This window comes from Maniola hyperantus, chromosome 20 (assembly GCF_902806685.2).
Source record: "Maniola hyperantus chromosome 20, iAphHyp1.2, whole genome shotgun sequence".
Classification (NCBI taxonomy): domain Eukaryota; kingdom Metazoa; phylum Arthropoda; class Insecta; order Lepidoptera; family Nymphalidae; genus Maniola; species Maniola hyperantus.
In genome coordinates this window covers 9,016,697-9,039,285 of record NC_048555.1, presented here as the reverse complement: position 1 = coordinate 9,039,285, position 22,589 = coordinate 9,016,697, and the positions used below count along the sequence as shown (strand labels likewise).

The 22,589-nt window shown below is 37.6% G+C and overlaps 4 protein-coding genes across 5 annotated transcripts in view; 2 read left to right on the top strand and 2 right to left on the bottom strand.

Annotated features, from left to right (window-relative positions):
- Secp43 (tRNA Selenocysteine associated protein) overlaps nt 1-22,589 on the bottom strand; it is a 414,926-nt gene that overhangs the window by 73,397 nt on the left and 318,940 nt on the right. The gene's annotated exons all lie outside the window — the stretch shown is intronic.
- PIG-O (phosphatidylinositol glycan anchor biosynthesis class O) lies at nt 8-10,382 on the top strand. Of its 2 annotated transcripts, XM_034979316.2 has the most exons (10): nt 8-698; nt 1,196-1,325; nt 1,976-2,197; nt 3,167-3,190; nt 4,274-4,524; nt 5,101-5,252; nt 5,674-6,698; nt 7,253-7,444; nt 7,723-7,862; nt 8,504-10,382. In XM_034979316.2, exons 1-10 carry the CDS (start codon nt 162-164, stop codon nt 8,675-8,677), a joined length of 2,847 nt encoding a protein of 948 aa, XP_034835207.1. In that variant the 5' UTR covers nt 8-161; the 3' UTR covers nt 8,678-10,382. The 2 variants fall into 2 exon arrangements, with proteins under 2 accessions (XP_034835207.1, XP_034835208.1); XM_034979317.2 differs by lacking the exon at nt 3,167-3,190.
- Nucleotides 10,475-22,553, bottom strand: LOC117991619 (ATPase ASNA1 homolog). Its single transcript, XM_034979214.2, has 6 exons — nt 22,549-22,553; nt 15,221-15,360; nt 15,028-15,133; nt 14,282-14,467; nt 13,726-13,863; nt 10,475-13,114 (listed from the first exon to the last, which is right to left on the bottom strand). The coding sequence occupies exons 2-6, from the start codon at nt 15,340-15,342 to the stop codon at nt 12,656-12,658; spliced, it is 1,011 nt and encodes a 336-aa protein (XP_034835105.1). The 5' UTR covers nt 15,343-15,360; nt 22,549-22,553; the 3' UTR covers nt 10,475-12,655.
- LOC117991618 (ribitol 5-phosphate transferase FKRP) lies at nt 15,471-22,466 on the top strand. The gene is made up of 5 exons (XM_034979213.2): nt 15,471-16,408; nt 16,693-16,875; nt 17,437-17,609; nt 18,777-19,056; nt 19,522-22,466. Exons 1-5 carry the CDS (start codon nt 15,677-15,679, stop codon nt 19,642-19,644), a joined length of 1,491 nt encoding a protein of 496 aa, XP_034835104.1. The 5' UTR covers nt 15,471-15,676; the 3' UTR covers nt 19,645-22,466.

The following is a 22,589-nucleotide window of genomic DNA, read 5'->3' as shown; positions in this document are numbered from 1 at the left end:
TTTAATTTTCTCGGTGTTTCAGATTTCTCATTTTTTGCACAGATTTAGATTATAGGGATTTTATTAAATGATATGATATGATGTGAGGTGCAGTCATTTTCAATTTTACAATTTTTAAAATAAAAAATCCATGTCTGTCCGTGTGTTAAAAAATCATAACAATGAGAGAAAAATGGAAATTTATCTTATATCTGGTTTGGTTTTCATATCTTATTCTATCGGCAGTGCTCATGTTTGGACAGGGTTTTCTTTTATCTCGTAAAACATTAAGCGATGTATCAGAATGTGTACCCTTAAAGGGCTTCGGTTGTGATGGCCATGAGAACTCGAGCGTTAAAACTCAGTGCAGCGAAGATGATAAAATTCGCCGAATATTGTCAAACTCCGGCTCGCCCATGATCTGCGCTCCAAAGAAGAATAAAGTGGTGTTGATTTTAGTGGACGCGTTAAGATATGATTTTACAGAATACGATGAGAGTAATGCTAGCCCTCTGTATTATCAAAATCGTTTGCCGGTGATTCCGAGGATGGTAGACAAGTGGCCAAACCGCGCTCGTATTTTCCGTTTCATGGCTGACCCCCCAACGACCACGCTCCAGCGGGTAAAGGCTCTCGTCACCGGCTCTTTGCCTACTTTCATTGATATAAGTTCTAACTTTGCTGCAATGGAAATTCAAGAAGATAATGTTATTGACCAGGTAAGAGATTCAATGTTCTGTGTTAAAGTACAATAAAACTATTTTGCCCATCAACTCCATTCCATATCCCCTAAAAAAACAATGTACAGGTAATGTAAAGACTAGGTTAAGCCTAGTCTGCCTCTACATTGTTTTTTTTAGTCTTTAGCATTTTCAAATAAGAACATGTTAACATACTCAAGATTTCAAGAATTTTTCTTTGACTGAAAAGGTCATAATATTATGTGGTCCATCTAATCTATGCTTGTCAACAAAAGAATATTATCATGAAATACTCAAAATCTCATGGATTTATGAAGTGAAATGATTATTTTTCAGGCAATTGACAACAGGTCAATACTTAATATAAATAAAATTTTAGTAAAATTACTAGACTTAAAGAATTATTATACCTCTTTAAGAGAGTAGTTGTAAGGAGGTGTATAAACTAAAAATTTACAAAGAACACACAGTTGTCTTGTTATGTGCATATTAATATTTAATATTTATAATTACAGATAGTGAAGCATGGTAACAAGGCAGTACTGTTGGGAGATGACACATGGGCCAGACTTATGCCAGGCAGATGGCATCGCTCCCATGCCTTGTATTCATTCCACACTTGGGATCTCGATACAGTGGACAGTGGTATGTCTCACCTAAATCTGTTTTCCCCAGATATAGTGCATCAGTACCTTATTAATGCGAAAGTGTGTTTGTCTGTTGGTTTGTCCTTTAATCACGTTGCAATGGAGCAATGGATAACCATGATTTTTTGTATGGGTATATTTAATGACATGGAGAGTAACATACGCTACCTTTTATCCTGGGAATTCAAAGAGTTCCCACAGGATTTTTTAAAAACCTAAATCCACATGTACGTAGTCGCGGGCATCAGCTAGTAAAAAATAAGTAGTTCAATCTGAACACAGGTATGACTGAACATTGCACAAAAGCAGATCTTAGATGGGCTTGTCTTTTTCATCCTTAGTCTATGAGCTGCAGACTGTCATTTTGCTATTCCAGATTGGACTCCTTGTTGTTAATTTTGTTATCAATAAAGATGTTTAAATAAATAAACCTAGATGTCTGTGTTGTAGAGAATCGTTACTCTTTCTTAGTAGACTAAGAAATAATTTTTAGAGACTCCACTCAAATGAAGCAGGAGTGGTTCAGCTAGTTAGTGTATTCCACAAAATGTTTGGAAAGCTTTTTATTCTATAATTAAGTCATCATAGTAAGTTATTTTTTACACTGGTGACTGGTTTCATTCTCTGATTTTGTCATAATTTTTGCAGAGGTTGACTCGAAAATCTATGATGAACTAAAGAAGACAGACTGGGACATACTTTTGGCACACTATCTAGGGGTTGATCATGCGGGGCACAGATATGGGCCAAATCATCCAGAGATGGCTAGAAAACTACAAGAAACAAACGACAGGCTGGAGAAATTCATTGGTATCCTACCTCCGGATGTGTTACTTTATGTTATAGGAGACCATGGCATGACTGAAACAGGTAAACTTCAATAAGAACCAATTATATTAGCAGATCAATTATATATATATATTTCTGAAAATGCTGCATTAGAACTACTTATCACAGAAGACTACTAAAAGTCTGGGACTTTATCCAACAATAGCCTACTTTTTACTTTGTATTGTGAGAACAGTGCTCGATTTCAATATATTATGTGGTAAAATAGTACAATGTCCTTTAAGAAAACACAAACAAAAGTAAAATTTTAACATAATAACAATATGGTGTAGCATATACATTGGATTGAACTTTGACAAATACACAGAATGATTTCAAAAATCAATATTTTATGTGAAAAAAAAATTACTCAATTTTTTCAATTAATTCAATTTTTATACTGTAGACGTTTTTTTTTCGACATTTTGCACGATAAATAAAACTATTATGCATAAAAATAAATAAAAATCTGTTTTAGAATGCACAGGTAAAGCCCTTTCACCTTTACCTCACTTGGTATATTAATCTTACTTAGAAAGTTGAAGATACTAATTATTTAATTTTTTTAATGATGTAACCACAAATTTTACAGTTTTCAGATTTTTCCCCTTACATGTGCTATAAGACTTACCTACCTGCCAAATTTCTTGATTCTTGGTCAACGGGAAGTACCCTATAGGTTTTTTGACAGACACACAGACAGACAACAAAATTGATCCTTTTCCTTTTGAGGTATGGAACCCTAAAAATAGAATATTCTATTACTTTTAAGAATTTCATAACAAAATCTTAGTGATGGAATGTTTCTTCAATAATTTTTAAATTTTATTGGTCAGTGGGTATTTTTCAAAAGGCCTAAATGTAGAATAAATAGGTCAAGTATTCTAGGATAGATTATAGTAATTATTGATTAATTAAAAACGTATTATATAGTGTAATTCTAAATATATTTATGTAGAATAAATAAAGTTGACAAGTCAAAATAAACTAAATCACTTTACATTGTTTTAGACTCACAAGGGAAAAATTCAGATGGTAGGTGTTTGCCTGAAACATTGTGTTGTTTATTAGAATAGATTATGTAGATGATGTTTTATGGAGAACTGTGTGATTCTAAAGCATAGTTATTTATTTTTGCTGACAGTTACTATATTTTGCGTGATTTGTTCTGCTTCTATATGTATGCTAATTTTAGGTGTAGTTCTTATGTAGTGTGCGGCGATATCTTGGCGACTTGGGACACTTACCTTCCACATCATTTGTTCTTCTTCTTATCATATACTCTTATCATCTTACCACCGAACCGCAAGTCGTCGGGCGAATTTCCATCCTTATGTCGTCAACATTCCATCTATACGCACGAAACGTTTTGCGTCATCATTCCTCATACGCATGGCTAAGGTTTGGAATACTCTTCCACGATAATTATGTGTTTCCTACCAATTACAAACTGGGTATCTTTAAAACAAGAGTGAATAGGCATCTTCTAGGTAAACACGTCCCATCTTAGGCCACATCATCACTTTCTATCAGGTGTGATTGTGGTCAAGCGTTTACCTATCATGAATAATAATAATAAATAAAATATTATTTACTAGCCTGCGACTTCATCCGTTAGTGGTTGAATTTTCAAAAATCCTTTCTTAGCGGATGTCTTGTGTCTTCGTCATAATAGCTATCTGAATACCAAATGGCCTGATCTGTCCAGTAGTTTGATCTTTGCGTTGATAGATCAGTCAGTTACTTAGTTAGATAAAGTTTTCCGTTTTAGTCTTTAGTATTTAGTTTCCTTATAATTTGTTATCCAATAAAAGCCTATACCTATCTAATTGTGCTTTTTTTGATAATTTTTAAAGTTAAGTCTTTATCAAGTTTAAAGGTTTGGATTCCAAGCGCGACAGAAACCTCTCATATTGCGTGTTTCAAATTGAAAAGTTTCTGTCATATACACAAAGTGTTCTGTTATATTACAAATCGAACACATACCTATGTATGCATAAATGTGACTTCCTGCCTTGCAGTTGCCGTCGAGTTTTGTGTGGTCTAAACCTTAACCCACATCTCTTGTTATTTACTAAGTATAAGTAAATTACTGTAAGTAAAGTGTTTGTCAACCAGGTGACCACGGTGGAGAAAGTAAAGCTGAGCGCACAGCGGCGTTATTCGCCTACAGTGGGTCTGGGTTCGCGGGGGACGAATCCGACAGGCAAATTGGTAGAGAAGTGCAACAAACCGATCTGGCATCGACAATCAGTGCGGCTTTGGGAAGACCGCCGCCCGCGCCGTCGCTAGGGAATATACTGCTACCTGTGTTACCCAATATGCCTGTAACGCATACGGTATTGCATCTGAGTAATAATTTGAAACAGGTAAGGAGTTTTAAGTATTTCTATGTCTCATATTACACGAAGTTAAGTTGCAGCAAATATATGTCGTACAAAATGTACTAAGATAATAAATTATAGTCAATATTCAGAAACCTTCTACAGCTTCGCTCAAGTGGAATTTTTGAAAATCTGTGAGAGGGTGGAATTTCCGAAAATCTCAAAACACCCATTTCTTAGTTTTTAACCGAAAACTCAAATACTAATTTTCTGTTTTCTATTTACTTGAAAAATGATGGACTGTCATAATTTGGGAGTGTATTTCCAAAAATCGTAAAACACGTATTTCTTCATTTTTAACTAAAGAACTAAATACATTTTCCATGGCATTTCCATGGATATAATTTTAAAGGACAGACTTTGATAAAAAATATTTATCCTTTATTTGACCCTCATGAGGGTATAATTTCCAATCCATCCATCCTACGTCATAAAAGGTACCTACTGTCAAAATTTCCGAAGTGAAAGGAATAGTAATTACATTTGGACCTGTCATTTTAGCTTAGAGATTGTGTACAACAGAATTAGCCACAATATCAATAAATTCAGTTTGTATTTCAGGTAGCACAGTATTTAGTGCGATACGGGGAGGAATCTCAACAGATCTCATTGGAGCGACTGGCACAGTTAATAAATGTCACCAGAACACAGATAGAACTTGCAGCTGGTGTGGAAACTGCGGCAGATCTCAAGATTTATATGACTGAAGTTAGGTAAGTCTAAAACAACGGCACAGAAACACGTTTTAGGGTTCCTTACCTCAAAAGGAAAAAGGAACCCTTATAGGATCACTTTGTTGTCTGTCTGTCTGTCTGTCCGTCTGTCTGTCTTTTGTGTCTGTCAAGAAAACCTATAGGGTACTTCCCGTAGACCTAGAATCATGAAATTTGGCCGGTAGGTAGGTCTTATAGAACAAATAAAGGAAAAAATCCAAAAACCGTAAATTTGTAGTTACATAAAAAAAATTATATTCACTTATCTCTATCAATAACCCATCCGAAATATAAACACGGATAGACTCCAATAGCACTAATGTAATAAATAACGTATGTTTATTGAACTTTGAATCTGTTTTTGTATTGCATAACACCTATGTACCTATTTGAGATTTTAAAATGTACGTTCTTGTTACAGGAACCTAATGGATAAAGTTCGAGGAGCATTTCGCGAAGTGTGGGTTGAATTCGACTCTTTATCCATGCTTAGGGCGCTATTATTGCTCCTTCTAGCAATTTTCTTCAACTGGATCATCACTGAAGGCATTCCTATAGAACGTATTCCGCACGTTTTCGCTAGCACCTTCGTCCCTAGTGGACTAGTATCTATGGCTGTTTGTATAGGCGTTTGTTACACAGCGTATTACTTCGAAATCTTAGAGAATTTAGAGCACTCGATAATTTTAAGCACGGGTTTAGTGTCAGGGGCTATTACGTGCGTGTTAGTTATTATGCACTGGGATGGAATAACGCTGAGATGGTCGGAAGGACGCCCACAGTTTTACGAGCGATTCGCTCGATCTGCCTTGTTTGCTTCAGCGGCGGTTTTAGTTTCAAATAGTTACATAATAGAAGAAGGCGCAACGTTGTCGTATCTTGCATTAACGGTTTTGGGTTTGCTAGCTTGGAATGTAGGGACGATGAAGTCTTTGTTGCTATGGGCTGGGTTTGGGGTTGTGATGGCGTTAACTAGGCCGTATAGAGGTTGTAGGGAGGAGCAAGGGGACTGTTGGACGGCTGGGGAAGGAAATTCTACGGGTAATGCGTCTCGAGCAGCTTTAGTACTAGCTTTAGGGTCTGTAGCGGCTGTAATAGCGATCGCAAGACGTCATGTAGAATGGAGGGGCTATGGAGTAGTTATAGGTGGTATCTTCGCTTGCGCCCACTGGGCAGTAGGCTGGGGATCTTTAGGCTCTCCAAGTAGATCCAGAATTTTGGCCAGAGGAGCTTGGATGGTCATTATTGCCATGTTTGTTCTTTTGTGGAGGAAGGACGGTAGAGGAGCGACTATGCCGTTGGTTGTATCGGGGCTACTGTTTTATTTGGCCAATGCATTGGTGTTGGGCGCGGCGTTTGCACCAACAGCTGGCTTAGCACTCCTGTCGGGATTTATTGCGCTGAATATCGTCCCGTTGTTGAAGACTGAAGGCTCGACCAAGTTTTGTAAGTTGTAAAGGTTTTGGTGCTCTAGATAATGTAGAAAATATGTGTATTGTAAGTGTTTTTTATCAAATAAATATATCCCGACTAATATTATAAAGGCGAAAGTTTGTATGTGTGTGTGTGTGTGTGTGTATGTTTGTTACTCCTTCACGCAAAAACTACTAGACGGATTTGGCTGAAATTTGGAATGAGGATAGATTATACCCTGGATTAACACATAGGCTACTTTTTATCCCGGAAAATCAAAGAGTTCCCGTGGGATTTTGAAAAACGTAAATCCACGCATTTCATGATTCTAGGTCAACGGGAAGTACCCTATAGGTTTCTTGACAGACAGACAGACAGACAAGTGATCTTATGAGGCTTTTTTTTTTTTCTTTTGAGGCACGGAACTCTAAAAAGTTCAGAAACAAATTTACCTATTATCTTCAATACGTTTATGTGAGACTCATGAAGTCACTAGTTTTAATGAGATTAAAATATGTAAATTATATTTGCCAGACCAGCCAGAGATAGTTAAATTTGGTTTTATTTACCTACTTTTTATTTTTCAGCTCTAGCCACGAGATGTAGCTCAAGCCTAGCCTGCCTGTGGGCACTTTTGTCCTCGTACCATTTCTACGGCACGGGCCACCACGCGACGCTGAGCCACGTGCGCTGGGCAGCAGTGTTCCACGCCGGCGACCCTAACTATACGTCGTTTGGGACGCCAATATCCGTCGCGCTGATGTTTATCTATTTGTTTGGTAAGTTTTGATGTTTACAGCACTTGGAGTCAACTATATAGAACTCAACTTGAACCTGCGCAGTGCCCTTAGCTACTATAAAAAATAACTCCATAACTCTTGATTGAACTGTATGACAGTTATTATATAAAAGCCCTGTCAAATATAAGTAAAAATATTATACATATATAACAAGTTACAGCTTTTCAAAGTGTATTTTCGTATAAAATGTTCCACTTACTAATAATCATCAAAACCTGCAAACTCAACCACTTACCCAAATAAAACTATTGTCATAGGAATGCCTCTAATGTTTGGTGCCACAGTTCCTCTGCTAGCCCTTTGGGGCCGCAATGGTGCTGCATCTCTAGGCCCGAGGACGCAGCTCGCGGCTGTCTTCACTTTGTGTCTCAAGTTTGCTCTATGCTTCGCTATTAGAGTAAGTATAATGAATATAGATTTTTTCTATCCCAACTATTGATAAACCCTAGAAAAAATTTCGCCTTTTGCTTCTAAACTAATAAAAACTGATTAAAGGTCCCAAAGAACAACGACAACAACCCAATCATGTCACAATGTGACACACATTCCCAACCGAAAATTCTAGTGGGAAAAGGTTGCAAGTAGAAAACAGTGTGCCTTGGTAGGAAAAAATTCCCAATGAGTCATGCTTATTTATCATGAGCTCTTAACGAGTCACACCCAATCGTGTCACTGACTTGATGGGAAAGTATTCCCAACGATTCACATTGTGACACAATTTGGTGTGGAGCAAAAATGAAAAATCTGTACAGTACGCGGCAGAAAATAATGAACATTGACCTTTAGAATGAGATTTCGGCTTTGTAGAGCGTTGTCTCTGTCACTCATACCTATGTGACGTTTTGTCGGTCTCAACGACAGATACATACTCTACAAAAAAGTTTCTAAAGGTTGATATGGATTATTTTCTGCCGCGTACTGTATCATTCTGTTTCTTAAGTGGTGCAAGCGAACTTGCTTACTTACTTAGGTGGTGCAAGCGAACTTGCTTACTTACTTAGGTACTTATATAAGGGACATTTTAAATTGTTTTTTCAGGTATTCGCCTGTGCGTTATCAGCCACAATCCACTGCCGTCACCTCATGATATGGGGGGTTTTCACACCAAAATTGTTATTTGAAGTAGGGTCATGTACTGCAGCGCTTTTAGGGGTCCTTATAGGAGCCACCCTGACTGTATGGCACATACCTAACCAAGTACGATCTAGTTGACACAAGTGATTATTACGATTTGTGTTTGACCATAGAGAATTGAAGATTTTAAATCTTTCAAGTCACTGACCACTACTAATACAAGTACGCTGGACCTGTGATTGCCGACATGCATTTGATGAAACTTGATTTTCGCCATTTTGGCGCTGATAACAACAGTGAGCTTAATGTTAGCGTACAGCTAACTAAAATTTAGTGATGACTTTATGAGACATCTGCCTACATGAAGACTATTTGACATAGTGTCAATTTTAATTCCCGGTACGGGTGGGGCGTATAGAATCGGCATAAAAGATATATGGCACAACTCATCCAGCGTACTTGTATATGCCCATTTCAGTGTTTCTAGTTCAGCGGTCAAGGAGTGGACTGAAACAAAGTCAACGGTTCATACCCAACCTGTTGCACTCTTGTCGTACTAGCTTTACGCTTATTTGAAGGGAAAATAGAAATAATAGTCATGTATAACATGGCTTCACAAGGACAGGGCAGTGTTGTCCCAATTATAGCAATACACGCTGGATTATATATCTAATCTTTAAGTTATTAGTTAAAATTTAACTAAACTTCTTAAACTACCATGTTTTACATTTTTTTTGACTGCGGGTCTGCCCTGCCTTTATTTAAATATTAAATTTAAAATTATGTACCTACCATTGCAATGGCATTTTTCTGTTGTATTTTATGGGTTGTTATTATAATTAAATTTTATATTATAGTGGTTAGTAGTTATACTTTAAGCGATTATAATTATGCAGTGCACATTTGCAAATTGATTTGTTTGCACATTATTGTACTTATCATATTGATTTGTAAGGGTACATACAAACAACTTTTGACTCCGCGACCTTTCCTACGTGAAGTCTATATAGCCAAGTGTATGCCGGCAGGCAAGCTACATACACAATTTCTTGCAGAGTCCACCTATTTGCAAAGGTAAACTCGCACTCTCACAGCAAATCAATTTCTGTAAGTATTGTGTACTAAAAACTTGTAGAAAGTTCTGTGAGAAAACTTGCAAGTGTGCGCATCTTTACGATACTAATTTTACTATATTTCTGCAAACTGGAAAAACTGTTGCGAAGGCAAAACTTGCTCGTGTGTGCATGCCTTAATAGTTATGATATTTAAAGAGGGCTTTACACATTGGCCTAATGCACTCGGCGAACATACACTGGAGCATTTGCCGTGCATTTGCAGCGCGCGGCTAGCGGCGGCGGCGTAGGCGGCTTTTGGTGGATAAAAAAACAGCCTTTAAACATTGACCAGCATTAGCTTTGCGCATTTGGACATTGTGTACTGAATAAATTATTAGGCCTTTATTTTAATCAACACTGCCATACTTAGAGCACATTTTTCACAGTATTAGGTATAAGTACAGTTGTTATTTATAATTTACTAGTGTGGCTAATTCTGTTGTACACAATCTCTAAACTAAACTAAAATGGCATGTCTAAATCTAATGCTATCCCTTTCATAATGTTGCTTGGGGAAAAGGATGGCACTAAATTTAGACCTGTTAATTTAGTTTAGTTTAGTTTAGAGATTGTGTACCAGAGAATCGGCCCCATTATAAATATAGTATTATTTTATAAAGTTGTTATATATGAATAATTCATCTTAGTTAGTATTATAATTAGATAATTTTTACTTATTAATTAATGGTACAATGAACAACAAGATAATAAAGACAAAGTCCATAATATTCTTTTCCATTTGTTTGCAATAAAATCCTTTATTTAAAACTAATCAAATCGAACAGAAGTTGGGAAGTTGGGAAGAGAAATAAAATTACCCTTTGCATAACAAGAATTTATTTGGAATAATTTTATATATTAAATATGTACCTACTTATATAAAAGATAAAAAATTCAATAATAATATTATTACAGTCAGCAGTACTATATCGAGCAAGATCCTACTGCCGCCAGACCTTCCTTATTTTCTGAGAAACAAAATGAGAGGATAGAGTAGTGCTAGTTTGTACCTATTATGAACGTACGCATATCTGTAAGCTTGTGCCGTGGGACACTTTATATGTATCAGGTACTAAAAGTACCTATTTAAAAAACTTACTTTTCTTAGTCTGACTGCTGATTTGCATGTATGTTTTACAAAATATTGATTATAATTCATATTCAATACTGCCAGACACTTCCTGTCAGCGGTAATTTCCGCCAGACGCTTTAAAGCTCGCAAAATATAACAGTATTTATCTTACTAATCTGAGTCGTAATTTTTATATTTTGATACTCAGGAAATATACATCAAAATCAGTACTCAGTAAGAAAACTGAGTTATGTTTTACGTGCCCTTACTCTTTAGCAACTGATATATTTAAATTGGCCCGAAAACAAGCTAGGAAATATGCGTACATTAAAAGTACACACTACCACTACTCCATCCCACACATTTTGTTTCTCAGAAAATAAGGAACGTCTGGCGGCAGTGGGATCTTGGACCATATACACATTTTGATGACATTTCATGGGGCATACAGTACGACAAGGATCTTTTGGCACTTGAATTACCAGGGGACCGTAGTTGTCGAAAAAAGGCTGCCAGCAAATAAAATCTCCTCAGTTTTAGGGAATATGTTGAAAATTGAGTAAGCTTTATCTAATTTTAACTGAATGAGAAAAGTCAAAGTCATAAGCTCCCATACAAAACAAAAAGGAACGTATTTTCACAGACTTGGATCGGATGAATCTATTATAAGGATATATCGTGATTCGTGATGTTTAAGGAATGGCTTTAATATTTAAAAAAAACCAGTGAATTTCAGATTTTTTCACTTACCAATATCACATTTGTGAGGACAGCGTCACACATCACGTCATGATGGCGACGTTAGTTCCGATTTTGGCCCACGCCAAAAGAGCTTTGTCGCACTGTATGTTACTTACATTATTTTCTATAGTCACTATCTAATTCCTATGATATTTGTCGGAAATCACTGAAGATTTCATATATTTCAAAAAGAAACTAATAAACAAGCTAACAATACCTACCTAGTGTATATTTATATATTTTTTAAACTTGAAAATATGGGCAAGTGTGCATGCATTCTTAGGTCATAAGAGCATTAAGTTTGAAAGTTCAGTATTGCTATTTTCAATGCTGAATCACCATAAATTGCTTCAATATTTTATTTCATGGTTGAAGCATGCACTACGTGCGACGGAAATGTGTTAACATAGCTTCTACACTTGGCGAAGCGAGCCCGAACAGAGCAGGCAGCGAATAAAATTCACGTAGCGTCAGTCGTAGGCTGGAGTTCAAAACAGCAGGTCGTTCGGAAAAACCTGCATCAGTCATTATTACAATCTCAATTGTTGTGATTGGCTGAATTTATGGTATTCTTGCAACAGTGCATTGTGACCAATAGTGAGTGAGCGCCAACCAACGCAGGAAAGGCATTCCGAACCAGTGGTAGATGCATCCGACTATTCGTAAGCACTTGTAAAAGTTTATACGAATAAAAAAGATTTTCATTTTTCATTTTCATTTTCCAATCAGAGGTGATTGCGATCGTGACATTGTAGCGGTCATTCTACCGCAATCGAGCTCCTGTATGCCTCGAGTGTTCGGCTCGCGCTGACGACCTTTCGTAGCCCTTTTTTTCTGTTCTGTGATAAAACGTTTGCGTAAAACGTGCAATGGTGGTTTTTTACAAATCCCGTGGGAACTCCCATATGAAAAGTAGTGCATGTCTGTCCCCGTGATACGCTATCACTGTACCAAATGTCAAAATCGGTTCAACAAATGTACCTTAAAAAGATAGCAGATGACAGACAGACACACTTTGCATTTATAATAGTAATAGATATAAATGATTTTTAGAAAGATAATAATCTGGGTGCAACCCAAAAAAATTTCGAGCCCTTTTCATTTACTAATATGATTTAGCCATCAATGTATTTAGCCCTCAACCTATTGTTTATTGGTATTGAATAGAAACATTAATTCTAAATCACATTATGGTTTCGAGGTAGGTTGTACATATGGGTTGAGTAAATACTCCGAAAACGCGTTAACTGCAGCCGCGCCACGGACTTCCTTATCTAATAAAGGCAACTTGGTTACATGGAAGTCTTCATACAAATCTACAATCTGTTCCAGATATTTCTCTTGCACTTTATGCCTGGCAGCACACAGTTCACAAGGTGCAGATGCATTTAAGAGTAACTGGTTGACAATTATATTATGGGTGTCTATTCCACATCTCGTAAGTTCTTGGACCAGTCTTTCTGTTTCGTATAGTGACAGGAACTCTGCTATACAGACACATACGAAGGTTGTCTGATTTGGGTCTTTGAACTGTGTGTTTACTTGCTTTATGACTGAGAGCATCTCATCTATTTTGTTGCTGAACATGTCAGAGTTTAATTCGGAGATGCCAAAGAGTGTTGCAACTTGGTTGATGAATGGTGCTACCTGTGGAATTTAGGGATAATGCATTTCAATGATATTATTGTAAGATGACAGAAACGCTGACAACACCGGTGAATGTGCTCAGAAACTTAACAACATTAGCAACAAGGCTGCCCTTGCACCCTTTGTTTAGTTTCTTCTGTATCTGTATTGTGTTCCTGTATATGTGTCTGTGCAATAAAGATTTCTAAATAAATAAATAACATGGCTCCTCCATCAACACTACCATAGAACAGTGACAATTAGCACCTTTTTTCATATACCCCCCACTTGGTCTAGTTTATCTTACTTTGAAAATACTAAAATTATTTGTTCATGAACATTTTTTTTGTAATGAAACCACAAATTCAGTTTTCGGATTTTTCCCTTTACTTGTGCTGTAAGACCTACCTACCTGCCAAACTTCCTAATTCTAGGTCAATGGCAAGTACCCTATAGATTTCTTGATAGACAGACAAATAGACAATGAAGTGATTCTATAAGGGTACCTTTATCCTTTTGAGGTACAGAACCCTAAAAACCATAGCATGTTGTTGAATGTTGGTACTTGGTGTATCTAAGCATATAAAATAGCATTGAGTTTTTGTTTGTTTGCTGTCATCCTTATTACTTACTTTTGATTTTAAGCGCATCAACTTCTCAAGTCCCTTCTCAACAACCTGTGGGAATGACAGCAAACGCAGAGTATGCCCCGTGGGAGCTGTGTCAAATACCACAGCACTGAAATTCATTCCTTTCACTAGTTTCATCACCTGAAAATATTAAAATATGTTTTATTATTATTAGTGGTAAGTGCAGCATGAGACACCATCCAGCCTCCTTTGAAAGGGTTATTCCCGTTGAGTAACACCTCCGTGAGTAGCACTGTGACTCAACAGGGATTTTTTGGAAATGTTGTCCCATTGAGTAACACTTACTCAATGGGAATTTTTCAGAATTGTCCCATTGAGTCACACCTACATATTGCATGTAAAGGGTTATTTTTAGCAGAATATTTTTTATTTTATCTACCAAATTAATCCAGTGACAACTTTGCTATTGACAAATTGATAAACTAAGACTAGGAGTCTCCAAATTATAGCCGCTGGTCCATGTTTCAGTTTTGAGAACATGATATTCAGAACATTACAAGCTTATTAAAAGTGTAAGTTAAATGAGTAAATTCCATACCTCAGCATAGCTCATAGCTTCATCTATACCAGGGAATGCACCAACAATCTCCTGCATAACACCTTTGCCAAGCCTCATAGCCTCAGATTCCCCCTCAAAGTACTCTTCGGGCAACTCTGTGAGCCCTACATTAGGATCGATTTCCATGGCAAAAAGATTGTCAAATCCTTTCACTTTTGTAGGTACCTGAAAGAATAGAACAGTGAATAGAATAGAATAGTATCATGTGAGTATTATCTTAATGGCTCATTACAGTAAATTGACAATCACTGATTGCTAACACTTCACTATTGGCTAACATTCATTGTCATACCATGAATAGAATAAATATAGCCAATAACAACAATTTGAAATTGAGCAACAATTGTTGGAAGTTTCTCTTTAAGCGAACAACACTGTACACAACCAGCACAACATCACACACAAGAGCCTATGTCCTGTGTGTCTACGTTTATCACTTGACAATGACAACAACAATCTTGACTTAAATGGATTTGGTTGTATACTAGAACTTATGCTAAAACTGATAACTCAAAATCAAACCATTTAACATACAAAATTATGCAAAAACTGTACTATTTATCACTGCGTAAGAAAGAAATTACTGAAGCAAAGAAAACAAAAATTGTGATCTAAAATCCTGAGGCCATAAAACAGTAGCAATTAACACAGGATAGTTAAATCAGACTTTCATAGGAGCAAGATTGATGCTAATTGGTTTCATAACAGCATGATAAAACACTCACTTTAGAAAATTTCTGGTCGAATGCATCAGAAATATTGTGCGCTGGATCAGTCGAAATTATAAGCACTGAATCCCTTACTTTAGAAAGTTGGATAGCAAGACTGCAACTATAACAACGACAAAATATAATTATTATGAATAAGTTATTGACAAGAATATTTATACAAAATATTGAATGAAATTATTTTAATCACCTGCACGTAGTTTTGCCTACTCCACCTTTTCCTCCAACGAATATCCATCGCAGTGATTTTTGTTCGATCACGTTTTTTAGCGATGGTTCTAGGGGCTCTAAATCATTATTTTCGTTCATCATATCTACCGAAATTTTGTGGTTATAAAATAATACGAAATGATTTACGAAAATGATGAAGATGAACACCCACGTAAAATATAAATCACTTTTGACGTTTGGTAAAAGTTAATCAAAAAAATGACAGTGACATTTTACTTTTGTTGGCACGGGCCACTGTGCTGCCAAGCCACAGAAATTTCGCAAAAAGATTAATAAAAATACGATTTGTGAAGATGTAGGTACAATTCTTCAAATAAAGTTGTAAACCCTAGAGAGTAGTCCTTTATCAGTTTATCTATTTATCAAAAACCAATTGGTATTATGAATGAAATGATTACATTAATGAATAAGAATTATGCTCCATCGACTGTTACGTGGTCGCTTGACATTCAAAGTGTATCTTCTTATAGGAATAATAGCGATAATCGTTTGCGGCTATTTGATTCCTCAATATAAGATATATCCTATAGCTCCGGTAACCACTTCGAGTTCAGCACCGGCGCATTCAACGAGGCATTTGTCCAAACTAGTGACTGTTGTGTTTCGTCAGTTTGAGGATTTTGAGAATGATATCGCTGAAAGTGTGCAGTCGTTTGTGTCCGCGTACCCAAATATACCGATCCTGGTGTTGTGCCAACGGAGGCAGTATCCTCCGTTCCAGTTTTCAGCTACAAATGAGACTTTACGTAATGTGAGGATCTTATCACTTGAATTTCGATTAGATAAGTCTCCACGGGACCTGGACCCTCTAACGTATGTTTCCACCGAATATGTGTTATTTGTACCTGATTCAACGCGTGTTTCTCGTCGCGTATTCCAGCAGATGGCAATTGCTGCAACTACTTATCCAAGTCAAGCTATAACAGTTGGTATAGGCAACGCACGGTTAACATGTCAACAGTTAAAATGGGTATATTCTGAATGGACTCTCAAGTACAGTAAAGACTCCTCGTTGAAACTCTGTGATGCTGTTCAGGGTCAACATGCTTTAATGATCAAAACTTCAGTGCTTCACACCTTACCCAAGCCAGTTACTTTTCCCTTTCCTGAATCTTTGTATTTACAGACTGCAGCAAAGGGTTTAAAGGTAAGTACTTACCTACAATTACAATACAGTTCTGTAATTTTAAACATGATAAAATTAGGTTTATATTCCTTTAAGGTTGTCATTTTGATTTAATGTAATAAAGAATTTTTTTCAGATTTCAAAATATCCATCCAAGTATATGCTTATAAAGAATAAATGCAAATGATCTGTCATCCTTATAACAAGATTTTTGTACTTATGAGGTCCAAATGTTTAAACATCATTCAGTTGCAACTTGCAATAATTGAAAGCTTAAAATTTATAGTTAGAGCAAATATTTGCAGGTACAGATATTGGAGAGTAAGTTTGCAGCAGGCAGGAGTGTGTTGAAGACCCCAGCTTCTAAGCAAAAGGCCACTAAACTGACCAGAGATTATAGAGTGGCCTTGTATAAGGAGCTGGGGGTCAAGGCTGTTGTGAAAGAAGATGGGAGAGTACAGTGGTTCGGCTGTAAAAGAGAATCTCAGGTATGGCCTTACTTTATTAATTTTATCAAATCACTAGATGATGCCTGTGATTTAGGATTTTCTGGGATAAGAAGAAGCCTATGTCTGTCAGTCTCTGGGACGCAAGCTATCTCTGTACCAAATCTTGTCAAAATTGATTAAATGGATGAGCTGTAAAAAGGTAACATACAGAAAAACAGACAGACAGACACACTTTCACATATATCAGTATGGGATTATATTAATAGTGTTGTCACCATTGTAAATTCTTAAACCAATTCAGATTTTTTGTTTACTTACTAGTAGCTCTGACAAGCTGCAGGTACATAAATATCTCTGCCAAATTTCATCCTGATTAATTCATGGGTTTATCCATGAAAAGGCCAAACAAAATAATGCTGTATGATCCACATTCACCCTTATAAAATTGGTAAAAAATGAGTGCTTATGCCTTATAGAGTACTAGATGTAGCCCTACTACTTCATCTATGAATAGACACACTTTCACAATACATATAATATTAGTATGGATGTTTATAAATATTTATGTTAATCAATCATTGTAGTATTTTATGTTTCTAGCGATGTTTTCCGCCGGTCCAAAGAACACCATCGTATCTACTCGCGGGTCGTAACACACCACCGTGCTGTCGCCGCAACATTCGCCGCACTGCCGCTCATGTGTTGCGAGCTCTAACGCAAGCCGGTGCAAGATGTTGGCTGGAGACCACCTCACTACTGGGGGCTGTTGTACAGTAAGTATAGAACACCGTCGTATCTACTCCCGGGTCGTAACTCACCGCTGTGCTGTCGCCGCAACATACGACGTACTAGAAAGAAAGAAAAGAAAGAAAAGACGTTTATTTATACAAATTGTGCCACACATCACAACTTAAAGCTAAGAGCTGGTTATTCCGGCGCTTCTTCCATCTGAGAACAAGCAAAAGAAGCGCCGCAACATTCGCCGCACTGCCGCTCATGTGTTGCGAGCTCTAACGCAAGCTGGTGCAAGATGTTGGCTGGAGACCACCATACTACTGGGGGGCTGTTGTACAGTAAGTATAGAACACCGTCGTATCTACTCCCGGGTCGTAACACACCGCCGTGCTGTCGCCGCAACATTCGCCGCACTGCCGCTCATGTGTTGCGAGCTCTAACGCAAGCCGGTGCAAGATGTTGGCTGGAGACCACCTCACTACTGGGGGCTGTTGTACAGTAAGTATAGAACACCGTCGTATCTACTCCCGGATCGTAACACACCGCCGTGCTGTGGCCGCAACATTCGCCGCACTGCCGCTCATGTGTTGCGAGCTCTAACGCAAGCCGGTGCAAGATGTTGGCTGGAGACCACCTCACTACTGGGGGCTGTTGTACAGTAAGTATAGAACACCGTCGTATCTACTCCCGGATCGTAACACACCGCCGTGCTGTGGCCGCAACATTCGCCGCACTGCCGCTCATGTGTTGCGAGCTCTAACGCAAGCCGGCGCAAGATGTTGGCTGGAGACCACCTCACTACTGGGGGCTGTTGTACAGTAAGTATAGAACACCGTCGTATCTACTCCCGGATCGTAACACACCGCCGTGCTGTCGCCGCAACATTCGCCGCACTGCCGCTCATGTGTTGCGAGCTCTAACGCAAGCCGGCGCAAGATGTTGGCTGGAGACCACCTCACTACTGGGGGCTGTTGTACAGTAAGTATAGAACACTATGAAAGAGTGGCTTGCGTCATTTAGAAATGCGATGCATGTGACGTGTTTTCATAACTAAATATCATTTATCAACCTTATCCACTCAAATAGTTTTTGATCTGATTGTTGTATCTTGGAACTATAACTTCTAACGTTGTAAACCTACATATAACTTTTCTTCCAACCTTGTAACTTGTATAACAACAATTATGGCAAACATTTTCTTTCAGTGGCGACCTCTTACCTTGGGTTGAATACGCCGAGATAGGCATCCACTCGTCCGACCTGCCCCAGGTCTCGTGGCTACAACGCGGCGGCGCAGACAACGACGGCTTTGTATGGGAGAGAGCAACCAAAGGCCATTACTACAGAGTTGCCTATTCGGCCACTAACAGAGTATACGTGCTAATATTGCCGTTTGCGGCGCGGAACGGCACGATGTGGCCCGCGGACTGGGTGCTGGCTCATCAGCGGGAGTTTCCTGAACGACATTTGCACCCACTGGCTCAGGTAAGTATCATTTTCAGCAGAGAGATCCAAAAGGCCTATTCGGCCACTAACAGAGTAAAGATACGTTAGTAGGTATGCAATATCATTGCACGCTGTTAGCAGCCCCGCTTGCTCCGGCATGTTTGCTCAAACCAGTTGCAGTGGGTTAGTCAGTAGCAAATGTAGATTCCGGCGAACAAACGAGCTTATAATGGCGACTACGCTCTTATGAAATGCGCGTGTGATAAAGACACGCGTAAACGCTCGCGCATGAAAACGAGTTTTTACTGTAATACTATGTGATGCTCAAATAATACAAGATGTCGATTCCGTGTGTGCTTTAATAATACTGTATCTAATTCAAAGGTGCATTCCATTATACGTATCGTGGTGCCGTGGGCCACATACTACAATACGCGCAAAGAACGCTAATCTAAAACTGCTCTAAGTATATTATGTATTTATTTTAGTCAACTTCTTTTACAGATCCAGTTTGTTGGTCGTCAAGCGCCAGCACCGAACGACGCCCGCGCCTTCCTAGACCTGAAACTTGGTCCGGGCGCGGTGGAGAAATCCGAAAAGCTTGGCCCTAAACTTCTATACCCATAAAATAAACCAAAGATTTAGCAGCTAATTCTGTTGTACACAATTTCTAAGCTAAACTAAATTGATAGGTGTAAATCTCGTGCTATCCTTTCCCGCAGGGCGTATTATGAAAGGGATAGTAATATTTTTAGACCTGTCATTTTATTTCAACAGAATTAGTCTATGAGAGTGTGTTTTGTGCTAGAAAATTTGACTTCTACTCCTCGATTCTAGTAGTTGAGACTACGGCCTCCTATTCGGGGGTCCGAGGTTTTATCCCGGGCACGCACTTCTAATTATTATTCGTCAAATATCGCTTGTTATACCAGTGAAGGAAAATATCGTAAGGAATGCAAACCTGGTGCCAGCATAATATTCTCGAAGATACCTATGTGCAGTAAAACATATTATGTGAAGTCACTTGGTCAGCCTAATAGCGCAACCCTTCTCATTCTAAATGGAGACCCGTGCTCAGTCGTAAATCGACGAAAGGTTGAGATAATGATGATGATTATCATCATAGTAGCCATCCCACACTGAATCGCATGAAGTACCACAGGAATGTCAAAAAATGCGCAGGGTCTCTCATAACAGGGTGTAACCAGAACGCTGGCAAAAACCGTTTCCGATATATTGCAAATAAAACATCTGACTGACGCTAGAGGTTAACGAACGTTGCTTAAGTAAGCCACTCGGAGACAATGCCGCGTCGTAGGCGGGGCATTGACCCGAGTTTTGCACGCTATACGTAAAACTGCAAAATGAGGCAATGGGGTAATGGATTGAGTTTAGGTAGTATAACAATAACGCTAAGTTTTTGCTAGCGTTCTGGTTACATCCTGCATGTACCAGCTAGAACTTGTAAGTTCTTTGCTTATGCCCGAACGAAATGCAACATCTTAAGTTCATTTTCTTTAACTTGCTGTGGGTGAACAATGCGCTAATAATTTTCACTGATTTGCACAAAGTTAAGGTGTAGGTAGATTTCTTTATTTTTGGCTTTCTATTATGATGTGTAGTCCAATCTAGTCTAGTCGGTTGACGATCATGTCAGCATTGCATTTCAAAATACCTTATTAATATTCGATAGGGTAGTTCTAGTTACGGTTAATCTAATACATTATAAATAATATCTATCCCGGCTGTACTCAAGTGTCTAGTCGACGTTAGCCCGACTAGTTTCGAACCCATCCAGGGTCCTTTTTCAAGGGAGTCAGTTCGCGCACGCGCCGCGGCTGTGTTAAACGCTAAAATAATCTACTAATACAATTTATGTTATGATAGAAGACAAAAAGTATGTATTTTTAAGGCGACTCATGACTATTGTGTCAGTTTACTCATAATCACCCGCGACCCACGATCGCCAAGCTTAGGCAGTTGCTTAGCATAAAAGTCGGCCCACGCCCATTCGGTAGCCTCACTCAGCACATTGTCTTGATTATAACTTTTGAGTACACCAATCACAACAAAGCATTCTCCCCTGCCCCCGCCAACATTTTACGATTTTGTTTTCATGCAAAACCGTGTAGGTATATGCTTGTATAACTCTTGAGGCTGAGTTCTCTGTGACTCATAATATACGGGTTCGTTCCCATAGTAACACCCTGTTCCTTACTAGGGTATTTCGCACGTTTAGACGCACAACACCCAAAACGCAAAATGCCAAAATGTTATGGTTCTGTACCTGAAAATTTAAGGGACTCATTATACTTACATACCTATTTTACAGTTTAGTTAAGTTTTGTTATTATTTTGTTTACTATCATATTGATTTGGCAATTCGCGTATATTATGATAATGACATTATACAAAGGCATTCTGCGTACTGTTTTACGCATTTTGCGTTTCCGTTCGACTCCGCTTCAGTCGTGACGTAACGCACCCTTAATCCTGATGAAAGTATATCGACTATCAATCATAATAGTTATTTAGGTATTATTATATGTAATCTATACCAAAGTTTTAAATAAGTTATAGACTTAGGGGACCTAATTGTAAAGCAATTTCGAATAAGGTGGCTTGTTTATGATTCAATTAATTAATTAATATGGAAAATGTATTTTTGAAGATCTCGTAATTCTAGTCGATATTGTTACCTAAATGCTGAATGTAAATCCATTTTAAATGGAATTGTTTTGTTTTTAGAGTTTATCTGTATTTTGGGCAGAATATAAATATTAGAGTTTTGTCATTTACATCGTCGATAGTGAGCTATCTCATAAAAAAAAATATTTTAGTAGGTAATTGAATAAAACAAATAACAAGCAATTTAATTTATGTAGGTAGATTCTATTCTAAACTCGTATGTAATTATTTATGGCACTTAATAAATAAGAAATTTTTAATTAAGTAGGTATATTGTTTGCAAGATTTTTTGTAAGGAATTTCAAAAATTACGCACGATGCCCAGAAGATGAGCACGGAATTATAATATCAAATCAAATTGCTTGTTCTTTTTTGTATTTAAGAGGTAATATTTTGAAAGTAGATAAATAAAATACTTATGTTTCTTCATAATATTCTGCCTGAAAGTGAAAATATACTTCGTTACATAGTAAAGGTCCAAACGCACTTACGCTGCGCTGCGCGACGCGGCAGCGCCTTGCTCCATACAAACTCATATAAACTTTATTTGTCGCGCCGCGTCACACAAGTGCGCTTTGTTCCATACAAATTCATATAAACTACAATATTTTACGTGCCGTGTCGCGTCGCGCAGCGCAGCGTAAGTGCGTTTGGACCATAAATATATATTATTATGCCTTTAAATAAAATTATTATTAATATTATAGTTAATGCTACAAAATAAAAGCTATTTATGTTAAAGCTTTTACTAATAAATAAAACTCATTAAATTACCGACTCGTTTTATTTTTAATTAATTACGTATAGGTAGACTACAGATTATAGACAACATAGTTAATTAAGTAAATATAAAATAACTAATAATTACAAACACTTAGTATAAT